Source organism: Argopecten irradians, chromosome 2 (genome assembly GCF_041381155.1).
Source record: "Argopecten irradians isolate NY chromosome 2, Ai_NY, whole genome shotgun sequence".
In the NCBI taxonomy this organism is placed as follows: domain Eukaryota; kingdom Metazoa; phylum Mollusca; class Bivalvia; order Pectinida; family Pectinidae; genus Argopecten; species Argopecten irradians.
This window is the reverse complement of record NC_091135.1, coordinates 58,482,486-58,497,566: the sequence shown is the minus strand read 5'-3', so window position 1 is coordinate 58,497,566 and position 15,081 is coordinate 58,482,486. Positions and strand designations below refer to the sequence as shown.

The window sequence follows — 15,081 nt, the reverse complement described above, 5'->3', positions numbered from 1 at the left end:
GGGGGGGTTTTTGTGTTTTTGGGGGGGGGGGGGGGGGTGGGTGGGTTGTGTTGTTGGGGGGGGGTGGGGTTGGGGTGGGGGGGGGTGTTGTTTGGGGGTTGGGTGGGGGGGGGTGGGGTGGTTGGGGGGGGGGGGGTTGTGGGGGTGGGGTGGGGTGGGTGGTTGTGTGGGGGGTTGGGGGGGGTGGGTTGTGGGGTGGGTGGGGGGGGGGGTGGGTGGGTGGGGGTTGGGTGGGGGGGTGTGTTGTGTTTGTTGTGGGGGGGTGGGGGGGGTTGGGTGGGGGTGTGGGGGGGTGGGGGGGTGGGTGGGGGGGGGTGGTGGGTGGGTTGGGGGGGGGTGGGGGGTTGGGTGGGGGGGGGGGGTGGGTGGGGGGGTGGGGGGGGTGTTTGGGTGGGTGGGTTTTGTTGTTGTGGGGTTGGTGGGGTGTGTGTTTTGGGTTGGGGGTTGGGGTGGGGGGGGTGGGGGGGGGGTGTGGGGGGTGGGGGGGGGTGGGGGTGGTGTGGGTTGTGTGGGGTGTTGGGTGTGGGGGGTGTTGGGGGGTGGGGGGGTGTGGGGGTTGGTGGGGGGGGGGGGGGGGGGGGGTGGTGTTGGGGTGGGGTGGGGGGGGGGGGGGTGGGGGGGGGGGGGGGGGGGGTTGGTGGGGGGGTGGGGGGGGGTGGGGGGTTGGGGGGGGGTGGGGTGGGGGGGGTGGGGGGGGGTTGGGTTGTTGTTGGGGTTTTGTTTTGGGGGGGGGGGGGGGGGGGGTGGGGTGGGGGGGGGGTTTGGGTGGGGGGGGGGTTGGGTGGGGGGTGGGGGGGGTGGGGGGGGGGGTGGGGGGTGGTGGGGGGGGGGGGGGGGTGGGGGTGGGGGGGGGGGGGGTGGGGGGGGGGGTGGGGTGGGGGGTTGGTGGGGGGGGGGGGGGGTGGTGGGGGGGGGGTGGGGTTTGGGTGGTGTGGGGTGGGGTTGGGGGGGGGGGGGGGGTGGGGTGGGGGGGGTGGGGGGGGTGGGGGGGGGGGTGGGGGGGGGGGGGGTGTGGGGGGGGGGGGGGTGTGGGGGGGGGGGGGGGGGGGGGGGGGGTGGTGTGGTGTGGGGGGGGGGGGGGTGGGGGGGGTGGGGGGGGGTTGTTTGGGGGTGGGGTGGGGGGGGTGGGGGGGGTGGGGGGGGGGGGGGGGGGGGGGGGTGGTTGTGGGGGGGGGTGGGGTGGTGGTGGGGGGGGGTGGGGGGGGGGGGGGTTTTGGGTTTGGTTTGGGGTGGGGGGGGGGGGGGGTGGGGGGTGGGGGGTGGTTGTGTTTGGGGTGTGGGGTGGGGTTGGTGGGGGGGGTGGGGGGGGGGGGGGTGGGGTGTTGGGTTGGGGTTTTGTGGGGGGTGGGGGGGGGGGGGGTGGTGGGGGGGTGGGGTGGTTGGGGGGGGTGGGTGGGGGGGGGGTTTGGGGGGGTGTGTGTGTGGGGGGTGGTGGGTGGTGGGTGGGGTGGGGGGGGGGGGGGGGGGGGTTGTGGGGGGGGGTGGGGGTGGGGTGGGGTGTGGGTGGGGTGGGGGGGGGGGGGGGGGGGTGGGTGTTTGTGGGGGGGGGGGGTGTTGGGGGGGGGGGGGGGGGGGGGGTGGGGGGGGGGGGGGGGTGGGGGGGGGGGTGTGGGGTGGGGGGTGGGGGGGTGGGGTGGGGGGGGGGTGGGGGGGGGGGTGGGGGGGGGGGGGGGGGGTGGGGTTGGGGGGGTGGGGGGGGGGGTGTTGTGGGGTGGGGGGGGGGTTGGGGTGGGGGGTGGGGGGTTGGGGGGGTTGGGTTGGGGGGGGTGGGGGGGGTGGGGGGGGTGTTGTGTGGGGTGGGGTGGGGGGTTGGGTGGGTTGGGGTGTGTGGGGGGGGTGGGGTGTGTGTGGGGGGTGGGGGTGGGGGGGGGGGGGTTGTGGGGGGGGGGGGGGGGTGGGGGGGGGGGGTGGTGGGGGGTGGGTGGGGGGGGGGGGGGGTGGGTGGGGTTGGGGGGGGGGGGGGGGGGGTGGGGGGTGGGGGGGTGGGGGGGTTGGTGGGGGGGGTGGGGGGGGGGGGGGGTGTGGGGTTGGTGGGTGGGGTGGGGGGGGGGTGGGGTGGGGGGTGGGGGGGGGGGTGGGGTGGGGGTTGGGTTGGGGGGGGGGGGGGGGGGGTGTGTTGTGTGGTGGGGGGTGGGGGGGGGGTGTGGGGGGGGGGGGGGTGGGGGGGGGGGGGGGGGTGTGGGGGTGTGGGGGGGGGGGGGGGGGGGGTGGGGGGGTGGGGTTGGGGGGGGGGGGGGTGGGGGGGGGGGGGGGGGGGGGGGGGGGGTGGGGGGGGGGTGGTGGTGTGGGGGGGTGGTGGGTGGTTTGGGGGTGGGTGGGTGGTTGGGGTGGGGGGGGTGGGGGGGGGGGGGTGGTGTGGGGGGGGGGGGGGGGGGGGTGGTGGGGGGTGGGGTTGGTGGGGGGGGGGGGGTGGGTGGTGGGGGGGTGGTGGTGTGGGTGTGGGTGGGGGGTGGTTTTGGGGGGGGGGGTGGGGGGGGGTTGGTTGGGGGGGGTGGGTGGGGGTGGGGGGTGTGGGGGGGGGGGTGGGGGGGGGGGTGGTTTTGGTGGGGTTGTTGGGGGGTGGTTGGGGGGTGGTGGTGGGGGGTTGGGGGGGGGGTGGGGTGGGTTGGTTTTGGTGGGGGTGGGGGGGGGGTGTGGGGGGGGGGTGGGGGGGGGTTTTGGGTGGGGGGGGGGGGGGTGTTTTGGGGGTGGGGTGGGGTTTTGGGTGGGGTTGGGGTTTTGTGGGGGGGGGGGGGGGGGGGGGGGGGGGGGGTTGGGGGGGGGGGGTTGGGGGGTTTGGGGGGGGGGTGGGGGGTGTGGTGGGGGTGGTGGGGGGTGGGGGGGGGGGGGGGGTGGTTTGGGGGGGGGGGGGGTTTTGGGGGGTTGGGGGTGGGGGTTTTGTTGGGTTGGGGGGTGGGGGGGGGGGGGGGGGGGGGGGGTGTGGTTTGGGGGGGGGGGGTGGGGGTGGGTGGTTGGGGGTGGGGGGGGGTGTTTGGTGTGGGTGGTGGGTGGGGGTGTGGGGGGTGGGGTGGGGTGGGTGGGGGGGGGGGGGGTGGGGGGGGGGGGGGGGGGGTGGTGGGTGGGGGGTGGTGGTTTGGTGGGGTGGGGGGGTTGGGGTGGTGTTTGGGTGTGGGTTGGGGGGGGTGGTGTGGGTGGGGGTGGGGGGGTTTTTGTGGGGGGTTGGGTGGGTGGTGGGGTGGGGGGGGGGGGGGGTGTGTGGGGTGTGGGGGGGGGGGGTGGGGGGGGTGGGGGTGGGGGGGGGGGGGTGTTGGGTTTGTGGGGGGGGGTTGGGGGGGTTGTGGTGTTGGGGTGGGTTTTTTGGGGGGTGGGGGGGTGGGGGGGGTGGGTGGGTGGGGGGTTGGGGGTGGGGGGTTGTGGGGGGGGTGGTGTGGTTGGTGGGGGGGGTGGTGGTTGGGTGGGGGGGGGGGGGTGGGGTTTGGTGGTGTGTGTGTTGGGGTGTGGGGGTTGTTGGTGTGTTTGGTGGTGGTGGGGTTTTGGGTGGGGTTGGGGTTGGTGTGGGTTGGGGGGGTTTGGGGGTGGGGGGTTTTTGGGGGGGTGGGGTGTTTTGTTTTTGTGGGGGGGGGGGGGGTGTGGGTTTGGGGGGTTTGGTTTGGTGTGGGTGGGGGTTTTTGGGGGGGTGGGGGTGGTGTGGGGGGTTTGGGTGGTTTGGGGTGGGGGTGGGTGGGGTTGTTTGTGGGTGGTGTGTGGGGTTGGTGGGTGTGTGTGTTTTTTTGGGGGGGGGTGGGGGTGGGGTTGGGGGTGTGGGGTTGGGGGGGGGGGGGGGGTGTTTTTGGTTTTGGTGTTTGGGGGGGGGGTGGGGGGGGGGTTGGTGGGGTGGGGTGGGTGGTGTGTTTGGGTTTGGGGGGTTGTTGGGGTGGGGGGTGGTGGGGGGTGGGTGGGGGGTTGTTGTTGGTTTTGGTGGGGTTTTTGGTGTTGGGTTGGTGTGTTGGGGTTTTGTTGGTGGGGGGGGGTTTTTGGGTGGGTTTGGGGTGTGGTGGTGGGGTGGGTGGTGTGTGTTTTGTGTGTTTGTGGTTTTGGTGGGGGTTTTGGGTGGTTTTTGGGGGGGGGGTGGTGGGTGTGGTGTTTTGTGGGTGGTTGTGTGTTTGTGTTTTTGGTGTTTGTTTTTTGGTGGGGGGTGGGGTGTGTGGGTTGGGGGGTGTTTTGTTGGGGGTTTTGGGGGGGGGTGTTGTTTTTGGTTGGGTTTGGGGTTGGTTGGGTTTTGGTGTGTTGGGTTTTTTGGGTTGGGGGTGTTGTGTGGTGTGGGGTTGTGGGTTGGGGTGGGGGGTGGTGTGGGGGTGGGGTTTGGGTGTGTGTGTGGTTGTTGTGGGTTTGGGGTTGGGTTTTTTTTGTGTTGTGGGGGTGGGGGGGTTGGGGGGTTGTTGGGGGGGGTGGGTGGTGGGTGGGGGTTTGGTTGGGGGGTTTTTGGTGGGGGGGGTGGGGTTGGGGTGTTTGGTTTGGGGTGGGGGGGGGGGGGGTGGTGTGGTTGGGTGGTGGTGGGTGTGGGTTTGGGGGTGGGTGGGTTTTTTTTGGGGTTTGTGGGGGGGTTTGTGGTGGGGGGGGGGGGGGGGGGGGTTGGTTGGGGTGGTGTGGGTGGGGGGGGGTGGGGGGGTGGGGTTGTTTGGGTGTGGTTGGGGGGGGTGTGGGTGTGGTGTGTTGGGTTGGGGGGTGGGTTGGTGGGGGTTGTTTGTTTTGTGGGTTGGTGGGGGTGGGGGTGTTTTTGGGGGTTTTGTTGGGGGGGGTGGGTGTGGGGGGGTGGTTGGGGGTTTGTGGGTTGGGTTGTTTGGTGGTGGTGGGGTGGGGTTGGGGGGTGTGTGTGTGGGTGGGGGGTGTGGTTGTTGGTGGTGGTTGGGTGGGGTTGTGTGGTGGGGGGGTGGGGGGTTGGTGTGGGTGGGTGTTGTGGTTTGGGGGGTGGGTGTGGGGTGGGGTTTTTGTTGTTTTGGGTGGTGTTTTGGTTGTTGTGGTTGGGGGGTTGGTGTGTGGGTGTGTGGGGGTGTGGTTGTGGGGTGGGTGTGGGGGGGGGGTTTTGTGTGTGGTTGGTGGTTTGGTGGTGTTGGTTGTGTTGGTGGTGGTTGTTTTGGTTGGGTTGTGTTGGGGTGGGGGTGGTGTGTTTGTTTGTGGGTGGTTTTGTGGGGTTTGGGGGTTGGGGGTTGTGGTGGTTGGGGGGTTGTGTGGGGGTTGGGGGTTGGTTTGGGGTTGGGGGGTTGTGGTTGTTTGTTGTTTGGGGGTTTGTGTGGGGGGGGGGGTTGTTTTTGTTGGTTTGGGTGGTTGGGTGGGTGTGTGTGTTATTGGGGGGTGTTGGTTTGGTTTGGGGTTGGTGGGGGGGTGTGTGGGGGGTGGGGTTGGTGGGGGTTGTGTTGGTTTGGGGGGGGTTTTGTGGGTTTTGTTTGGTTTGGTTGGGGTGGGGTTGGGGGTGTTGTGGGGGTGGGTTTTTTGGGTGTGTGTGGGGGTTGGGTGTTTGTGGGTTTTGGTTGTTGGTGTGGTTGGTGTGGGTTGTTTTTTTTTGTGGGTTTTTGGGGGGTGTTTGGGGTTGGTTTTTGTGGTGGTTGGTGGTGGTTGGGTTGGTTGTGTGGTGTGGGGTTTGGGGGGGGGGTTTGTTTGGGGTTGGGGGGTTTTTTTGTTGGGGGTTGTGTTGGGTGGGTGGTGTTGGGTTGGGGGTGGTGTGGTGGTTGGTGGGGTGGGTGTGGGTTTGTGGTTTTTTTGGGGGTTGTGGGTGGGTTTTGTTTTTTTGGTGTTTTGGGGGGTGGGGGTTTTGTTTGGTTTTTTTGTGGGGTTTGGGTTTTGTGTGGGGTGGTGTTTGGTTTGGTGGTGTTTTTTTGGGGTGTTGGGTGTGTGTTGTTTGGTTGGGGTGTGTTTTGTTGTGGGGGGGTGGGGGTGTGTTGGGTTTGGGGGTGTGTGTTGTTTTGGGGTGGTGTGTTGGGGGTGGGGGTTTGTTTTGTGTTGTTTTGGTGTTGGTGTTGGGTTTGGTTTTTGTGTGGGTGTTTTTTTGTGGTTTGTTGGTGTGGGTGGGGTGTGGGGGTTGGGTTGTTGGTGGGGGTTGGGGGGTGGGGGGGGGGTGTGGGTGTTTTGTGGTGGTGTGTTGTGTTGGGTGTTGTTGGGGGGGTGGTGGGGGGTGGGTGGGGTTGGTTTGGGTTGGGGGTTTGTTGTTTTTTGGTTTTTTGGGTGTTTGGTTTGTTGGGTAGTGGTGTGTTGTTGTGGGTGGTTTTGGGTGTGTTGTGGTTGTTGGGTTTGGGTGTTGTGTGTTTTGGTTTTTTGTTGGGTGGTGTGGGGTTGGTTGTGGTTTTGGGTGGGTTGTGGTGGGGTGGGGGGTTGTGGGGGGGTGGGGTGGGTGGTTGGTTGTGTGTGGGTTGTGTGGGTGTTGTTTTGGGGGTGGTGGTTTTGGGGTGTGGTTTGTTTTGGTTGTTTGTTGTTTGTGGGTTGTGGGTGGGGGGGGGGTTTTGGGGGGTTTGGCGTTTGTGGGTGTTTTTTTGGTGTTTGTGTGGGGTTGTGGTTGTGTGTTGGGTTTTGTTGGGTTGTTGTTTTGTTGTTGGTGTGGGTTGTGGTTGTTTTGTGGGTTGTTTGTATTTTTGGTTTGTGGGTGTTTGTTAGTGTGATGGGTTGTGTGGTTTTGTTGTTTTTTGGTTTTGGTGGGTGTTTTGTGTGTTTGTTTGTAATCTATTGTGTTTTGTTGTTTTTTGTGGTTGTGGTATTGATTTATTGGGGGGTGGTTGTGTTTGTTTTTTGGTTGGGGGTTTGGGTGTTGTGTTGTTGTTGTTGTGGTGGTGGTTTTGTTGTAGGGTTGTTATAGTGTGTTTTGTGGGTTTTGGGGTTCTGGGGATGTTTGGGTGAGAGTTCTGTGTTGGTGTATTGGTTGGTCTTTTGTTGGATGGTGAGATCTCTTTCTTTGTTGGTGTCTGAGTGTATAGTGTGGTAAGTGTTTTAGTTTTTTATGGTTGGTTATTTTGTGGTTGGTTGGGTTGGTGGTTGAGTTTGGTGAGTTTATTGGGTGTATTTTGGGGTTTTGAGGTTGGTTTGTGGGTATTTGTATATGTGTGTGTTATGAAAAGGGAGTGTTATGTATGGTTGTTTTGTGTTGGTTTTGATTTTTTTTGGGGGGGTGGTATTTGTTGGTTTGTTGTGTGGGTTTTTTTTGTTTTGTGGTTGTGTTTGTGTTGTTTTTGCTTATTTATATGGGTTTTAAGTTTTTGGGGTGTTTTGTTTTGTTTTTTCTTTGTTTTTTTTGGGGGGGTGTTGGTTGTTTTTTTTTTTCTTTGTGGTTTTGTTTTGGTGTTGTTTGTTGTTTATCTTTTTTGCGGTTTTTGCTGTTTTTGGTTTTGTGTTTGGTTTGGTGAGTTTGTTTGGGTTTTCTGGTTTTTTTGTTTGGTTTTTTTTTGTGGTATTTCGTGGGTATGTGTGGTCTTTACTGTGTAAGTCGTGGGTTTGTGTTTGGGTTTACCCCAGATAGTGATATCCACAGTTTACCGGTGTGAGATTGTCGCTCTATCTCAACCTAGGGTTAGTGCAGCTACACGAGATCTTGTGCACCTGCCCCCAAAGGTGTGAAGTCACGTTTTTTGTATCATGATCCACTGTCGCGGTAATAGTATTTGTGTGGGTCACAAAGACAATGGTTGTGACGTCACAAAGAACTCAGCGACAGACAGCGACATATTTTGTCAAAGGTCTCCTCAGATCTGCATTAAGATTGTTTAGCTAGTCACACATCAGCACAGATCTGTTGGTTGACAACTAAGAATGTTTTTCTCCTAGGGTTTTTGGTGTGTCTCTGTTTCACTCCAAAGGTGAAATCGCGTTCGTTTTTATTGACTCTGTTTTGGGAGGGTTGTGTTTTCTGATGTTGGTCATGTTGCTGTATTCTTGTTTGTTTTTTGTTATCTTTTACTGTTTTTTTTGTCGTTGGGTTGAGGTTTTTCTTTATATGTGTATGATCGTTGGTTTTTGGTTGGGTTTACTGGTGGTTTGGGGTGTGGGGTTGGGTGTTGTCTTATACTGTGTAACTAGTCCGGGTGAGATTTTGGTACTGTTTTCTTTACTTTGCTAAGTTTTTGGTTTGTGTTGTTGGGTTTTTTTTTAGTCTGGGTTTGTTTTATGGTTTCTGTGGGGGTCGGGGGTTTTTCGTTTTTTTCTATCGTGATATTTGATCCGAGCCAGTGATCTCGCGCGCGGCGTGTGCTACCTCTACCAGTAGTTTTATATTTATAGAAAGTGTGCCGCGTAGTTGTTGCGGATCTAAAGTACCATGCTACTCCTATTGGCGGTCTATGTATAAATGTCTGAGGGGGGACCTCTCCCGATTTGTGATTTGTTCCCCTCTACTTACCACACTAAATGAGCGGAAGGTCGGGTGTGTATTCCACGTACTTTGTAAGTCGTGGGTTTTTGTATATTTATGTTTTGTTTTGTTGGCTTTCTGATTTCCGTCTACTGTGTTAAGGGTCGGTGTTGTTTTTGGGTGGTTTACTGCTGGTATAGTCGTGGGTTTGGTTTAGTTTGGTTGCTGTGTAAGTCGGGGGTTTGTGTTTTTCTTTACTGTGTTAGAGGGGGATTTGTGTTATCTTTACTGTGTAAGTCGTGGGTTTGTGTTAGCGTCTTAATAGTGCTAAGTCGGGGGTTTTTGTGTTATGTTATACTTCTTGGTGTCGGTTTGTGTGTTATCTTTACTGTGTAAGTCGTTTGTGGTTTGTGTTATCTTTACTGTAAGTCGTGGGTTTGTGTTATCTTTACTGTGGTAAGTCGTGGGTTTGTGTTTCTTGCCTGTGTTTGTCGTGGGTTTGTATCTTTATGTGTTAGTCGTCTGTGTTATCTTTACTGTGTAAGTCGTGGTTTGTGTGTATCTTTACTGTGTAAGTCGTGGGTTTGTGTTATCTTTACTGTGTAAGTCGTGGGTTTGTGTTATCTTTACTGTGTAAGTTCGTGGGTTTGTGTTATCTTTACTGTGTAAGTCGTGGGTTTGTGTTATCTTTTTTGTGTAAGTCGTGGGTTTGTGTTTTCTTTACTGTGTAAGTCGTGGGTTTGTGTTATCTTTCTGTGTAAGTCGTGGGTTTGTGTTATCTTTACTGTATGTAAGTCGTGGGTTTGTGTTATCTTTACTGTGTAAGTCGTGGGTTTGTGTTATCTTTGTACTGTGTAAGTCGTGGGGTTTGTGTTATCTTTACTGTGTAAGTCGTGGGTTTGTGTTATCTTTACTGTGTAAGTCGTGGGTTTGTGTTATCTTTACTGTGTAAGTCGTGGGTTTGTGTTATCTTTACTGTGTAAGTCGTGGGTTTGTGTTATCTTTACTGTGTAAGTCGTGGGTTTGTGTTATCTTTACTGTGTAAGTCGTGGGTTTGTGTTATCTTTACTGTGTAAGTCGTGGATTTGTGTTATCTTTACTGTGTAAGTCGTGGGTTTGTGTTATCTTTACTGTGTAAGTCGTGGGTTTGTGTTATCTTTACTGTGTAAGTCGTGGGTTTGTGTTATTTTACTGTGTAAGTCGTGGTTTGTGTTATCTTTACTGTGTAAGTCGTGGGTTTGTGTTATCTTTACTGTGTAAGTCGTGGGTTTGTGTTATCTTTACTGTGTAAGTCGTGGGTTTGTGTTATCTTTACTGTGTAAGTCGTGGGTTTGTGTTTATCTTTACTGTGTAAGTCGTGGGTTTGTGTTATCTTTACTATGTAAGTCGTGGGTTTGTGTTATCTTTACTGTGTAAGTCGTGGGTTTGTGTTATCTTCACTATGTAAATCGTGGGTTTGTGTTATCGTGGGTTTGTGTTGTCTTTACTGTGTAAGTCGTGGGTTTGTGTTATCTTTACTGTGTAAGTCGTGGGTTTGTGTTATCTTTACTGTGTAAGTCGTGGGTTTGTGTTATCTTTACTGTGTAAGTCGTGGGTTTGTGTTATCTTTATGTGTAGTCGTGGGTTTGTGTTATCGTGGGTTTGTGTTGTCTTTGCTGTGTAAGTCGTGGGTTTGTGTTATCTTTACTGTGTAAGTCGTGGGTTTGTGTTATCTTTACTGTGTAAGTCGTGGGTTTGTGTTATCTTTACTGTGTAAGTCGTGGGTTTGTGTTATCTTTGCTGTGTAAGTCGTGGGTTTGTGTTATCTTTGCTGTGTAAGTCGTGGGTTTGTGTTATCTTTACTGTGTAAGTCGTGGGTTTGTGTTATCTTTACTATGTAAGTCGTGGGTTTGTGTTATCTTTACTGTGTAAGTCGTGGGTTTTGTGTTTTCTTTCTGTGTAAGTCGTGGGTTTGTGTTATCTTTGCTGTGTAAGTCGTGGGTTTGTGTTATCTTTCCTGTGTTATCGTGGGTTTGTGTTGTCTTTACTGTGTAAGTCGTGGGTTTGTGTTATCTTTACTGTGTAAGTCGTGGGTTTGTGTTATCTTTACTGTGTAAGTCGTGGGTTTGTGTTATCTTTACTGTGTAAGTCGTGGGTTTGTGTTATCTTTACTATGTAAGTCGTGGGTTTGTGTTATCTTTACTATGTAAGTCGTGGGTTTGTGTTATCTTTACTGTGTAAGTCGTGGGTTTGTGTGATCTTTACTGTGTAAGTCGTGGGTTTGTGTTTTCTTTAGTGTGTAAGTCGTGGGTTTGTGTTATCTTTTTGTGTGTAAGTCGTGGTTTGTGTTATCTTTACTGTGTAAGTCGTGGGTTTGTGTTATCTTTACTGTGTAAGTCGTGGGTTTGTGTTATCTTTACTGTGTAAGTCGTGGGTTTGTGTTATCTTTACTGTGTAAGTCGTGGGTTTTTGTGTTATCTTTACTGTGTAAGTCGTGGGTTTGTGTTATCTTTTCTGTAAAGTCGTGGGTTTGTGTTATCTTTACTGTGTAAGTCGTGGGTTTGTGTTATCTTTACTGTGTAAGTCGTGGGTTTTTGGTATCGTTGTGTTGTCTTTACTGTGTAAGTCGTGGGTTTGTGTTATCTTTACTGTGTAAGTCGTGGGTTTGTGTTATCTTTACTGTGTAAGTCGTGGGTTTGTGTTATCTTTACTGTGTAAGTCGTGGGTTTGTGTTATCTTTTTGTGTAAGTCGTGGGTTTGTGTTATCTTTACTGTGTAAGTCGTGGGTTTGTGTTATCTTTACTGTGTAAGTCGTGGGTTTGTGTTATCTTTACTGTGTAAGTCGTGGGTTTGTGTTATCTTTACTGTGTAAGTCGTGGGTTTGTGTTATCTTTACTATGTAAGTCGTGGGATTGTGTTATCTTTACTATGTAAGTCGTGGGTTTGTGTTATCTTTACTTGTAAGTCGTGGGATTGTGTTATCTTTACTGTGTAAGTCGTGGGTTTGTGTTATCTTTACTGTGTAAGTCGTGGGTTTGTGTTATCTTTACTGTGTAAGTCGTGGGTTTGTGTTATCTTTACTGTGTAAGTCGTGGGTTTGTGTTATCTTTACTGTGTAAGTCGTGGTTGTGTGTACTTTACTGTGTAAGTCGTGGGTTTGTGTTATCTTTACTGTGTAAGTCGTGGTTGTGTTTCGTGGGTTTGTGTTATCTTTACTGTGTAAGTCGTGGGTTTGTGTTATCTTTTACTGTGTAAGTCGTGGGTTTGTGTTTATCTTTACTGTGTAAGTCGTGGGTTTGTGTTATCTTTACTGTGTAAGTCGTGGGTTTGTGTTATCTTTACTGTGTAAGTCGTGGGTTTGTGTTATCTTTACTGTGTAAGTCGTGGGTTTGTGTTATCTTTACTGTGTAAGTCGTGGGTTTGTGTTATCTTTGCTGTGTAAGTCGTGGGTTTGTGTTATCTTTGCTGTGTAAGTCGTGGGTTTGTGTTATCTTTGCTGTGTAAGTCGTGGGTTTGTGTTATCTTTACTGTGTAAGTCGTGGGTTTGTGTTATCTTTACTGTGTAAGTCGTGGGTTTGTGTTATCTTTACTGTGTAAGTCGTGGGTTTGTGTTATCTTTACTGTGTAAGTCGTGGGTTTGTGTTATCTTTACTGTGTAAGTCGTGGGTTTGTGTTATCTTTACTGTGTAAGTCGTGGGTTTGTGTTATCTTTACTGTGTAAGTCGTGGGTTTGTGTTATCTTTACTGTGTAAGTCGTGGGTTTGTGTTATCTTTACTGTGTAAGTCGTGGGTTTGTGTTATCTTTACTGTGTAAGTCGTGGGTTTGTGTTATCTTTACTGTGTAAGTCGTGGGTTTGTGTTATCTTTACTGTGTAAGTCGTGGGTTTGTGTTGTATCTTTACTGTGTAAGTCGTGGGTTTGTGTTATCTTTACTGTGTAAGTCGTGGGTTTGTGTTATCTTTACTGTGTAAGTCGTGGGTTTGTGTTATCTTTACTGTGTAAGTCGTGGGTTTGTGTTATCTTTACTGTGTAAGTCGTGGGTTTGTGTTATCTTTACTGTGTAAGTCGTGGGTTTGTGTTATCTTTACTGTGTAAGTCGTGGGTTTGTGTTATCTTTACTGTGTAAGTCGTGGGTTTGTGTTATCTTTACTGTGTAAGTCGTGGGTTTGTGTTATCTTTGCTGTGTAAGTCGTGGGTTTGTGTTATCTTTACTGTGTAAGTCGTGGGTTTGTGTTATCTTTACTGTGTAAGTCGGGTTTGTGTTATCTTTACTGTGTAAGTCGTGGGTTTGTGTTATCTTTACTGTGTAAGTCGTGGGTTTGTGTTATCTTTACTGTGTAAGTCGTGGGTTTGTGTTATCGTGGGTTTGTGTAGTCTTTGCTGTGTTAGTCGTGGGTTTGTGTTATCTTTACTGTGTAAGTCGTGGGTTTGTGTTATCTTTGCTGTGTAAGTCGTGGGTTTGTGTTATCTTTGCTGTGTAAGTCGTGGGTTTGTGTTATCTTTGCTGTGTAAGTCGTGGGTTTGTGTTATCTTTGCTGTGTAAGTCGTGGGTTTGTGTTATCTTTACTGTGTAAGTCGTGGGTTTGTGTTATCTTTACTGTGTAAGTCGTGGGTTTGTGTTATCTTTACTGTGTAAGTCGTGGGTTTGTGTTATCTTTACTGTGTAAGTCGTGGGTTTGTGTTATCTTTACTGTGTAAGTCGTGGGTTTGTGTTATCTTTACTGTGTAAGTCGTGGGTTTGTGTTATCTTTACTGTGTAAGTCGTGGGTTTGTGTTATCGTGGGTTTGTGTTGTCTTTACTATGTAAGTCGTGGGTTTGTGTTATCTTTACTGTGTAAGTCGTGGGTTTGTGTTATCTTTACTGTGTAAGTCGTGGGTTTGTGTTATCTTTACTGTGTAAGTCGTGGGTTTGTGTTATCTTTACTGTGTAAGTCGTGGGTTTGTGTTATCTTTACTGTGTAAGTCGTGGGTTTGTGTTATCTTTACTGTGTAAGTCGTGGGTTTGTGTTATCTTTACTATGTAAGTCGTGGGATTGTGTTATCTTTACTATGTAAGTCGTGGGATTGTGTTATCTTTACTATGTAAGTCGTGGGTTTGTGTTATCTTTACTGTGTAAGTCGTGGGTTTGTGTTATCTTTCCTGTGTAAGTCGTGGGTTTGTGTTATCTTTACTGTGTAAGTCGTGGGTTTGTGTTATCTTTACTGTGTAAGTCGTGGGTTTGTGTTATCTTTGCTGTGTAAGTCGTGGGTTTGTGTTATCTTTACTGTGTAAGTCGTGGGTTTGTGTTATCTTTACTGTGTAAGTCGTGGGTTTGTGTTATCTTTACTGTGTAAGTTCCGGGTTTGTGTTATCTTTCCTGTGTAAGTCGTGGGTTTGTGTTATCTTTACTGTGTAAGTCGTGGGTTTGTGTTATCTTTACTGTGTAAGTCGTGGATTTGTGTTATCTTTGCTGTGTAAGTCGTGGGTTTGTGTTATCTTTACTGTGTAAGTCGTGGGTTTGTGTTATCTTTACTGTGTAAGTCGTGGATTTGTGTTGTATTTGCTGTATAAGTCGTGGGTTTGTGTTATCTTAATTGTGTAGGTCGTGGGTTTGTGTTATCGTGGGTTTGTGTTGTCTTTGCTGTGTTAGTCGTGGGTTTGTGTTATCTTTACTGTGTAAGTCGTGGGTTTGTGTTATCTTTACTGTGTAAGTCGTGGGTTTGTGTTATCTTTACTGTGTAAGTCGTGGGTTTGTGTTTTCTTTGCTGTGTAAGTCGTGGGTTTGTGTTATCTTTACTGTGTAAGTCGTGGGTTTGTGTTATCTTTACTGTGTAAGTCGTGGGTTTGTGTTATCTTTACTGTGTAAGTCGTGGGTTTGTGTTATCTTTACTGTGTAAGTCGTGGGTTTGTGTTATCTTTACTGTGTAAGTCGTGGGTTTGTGTTATCTTTACTGTGTAAGTCGTGGGTTTGTGTTATCTTTACTGTGTAAGTCGTGGGTTTGTGTTATCTTTACTGTGTAAGTCGTGGATTTGTGTTGTATTTGCTGTATAAGTCGTGGGTTTGTGTTATCTTTACTGTGTAAGTCGTGGGTTTGTGTTATCTTTACTGTGTAAGTCGTGGGTTTGTGTTATCTTTACTGTGTAAGTCGTGGGTTTGTGTTATCTTTACTGTGTAAGTCGTGGGTTTGTGTTATCTTTACTGTGTAAGTCGTGGGTTTGTGTTATCTTTACTGTGTAAGTCGTGGGTTTGTGTTATCTTTACTGTGTAAGTCGTGGGTTTTGTGTTATCTTTACTGTGTAAGTCGTGGGTTTGTGTTATCTTTACTGTGTAAGTCGTGGGTTTGTGTTATCTTTACTGTGTAAGTCGTGGGTTTGTGTTATCTTTACTGTGTAAGTCGTGGGTTTGTGTTATCTTTACTGTGTAAGTCGTGGGTTTGTGTTATCTTTACTGTGTAAGTCGTGGGTTTGTGTTATCTTTTTTGTGTAAGTCGTGGGTTTGTGTTATCTTTACTGTGTAAGTCGTGGGTTTGTGTTATCTTTACTGTGTAAGTCGTGGGTTTGTGTTATCTTTACTGTGTAAGTCGTGGGTTTGTGTTTCTTTACTGTGTAAGTCGTGGGTTTGTGTTATCTTTACTGTGTAAGTCGTGGGTTTGTGTTATCTTTACTGTGTAAGTCGTGGGTTTGTGTTATCTTTACTGTGTAAGTCGTGGTTTGTGTTATCTTATCATATATGTGTTGCAGCCAAATATCTCGCCAGCAGCTTCATTACAAAGAACTGTCAACGTGGTATTTGGGTCTAGCCGTTACCTGTCATGTTATATACATTCAGTACACCTCTCAGCCTGCTTTACCCAGCCTCAGTTTATATACAAAA

General features: G+C 52.3%; 1 protein-coding gene across 1 annotated transcript; it reads right to left on the bottom strand.

Moving 5' to 3' along the window:
* Window positions 1–5,922: 5,922 nt before the first annotated feature.
* Window positions 5,923–15,021, bottom strand: LOC138316748 (uncharacterized; the record flags this gene model as incomplete). The annotated part of the gene is made up of 3 exons (XM_069258407.1): window positions 15,015–15,021; window positions 7,998–8,071; window positions 5,923–6,015 (listed from the first exon to the last, which is right to left on the bottom strand). Coding segments are annotated over exons 1-3 (174 nt in total), but the record flags the coding sequence as incomplete, so codon positions are not given.
* Between the last annotated feature and the right edge of the window lie 60 nt (window positions 15,022–15,081).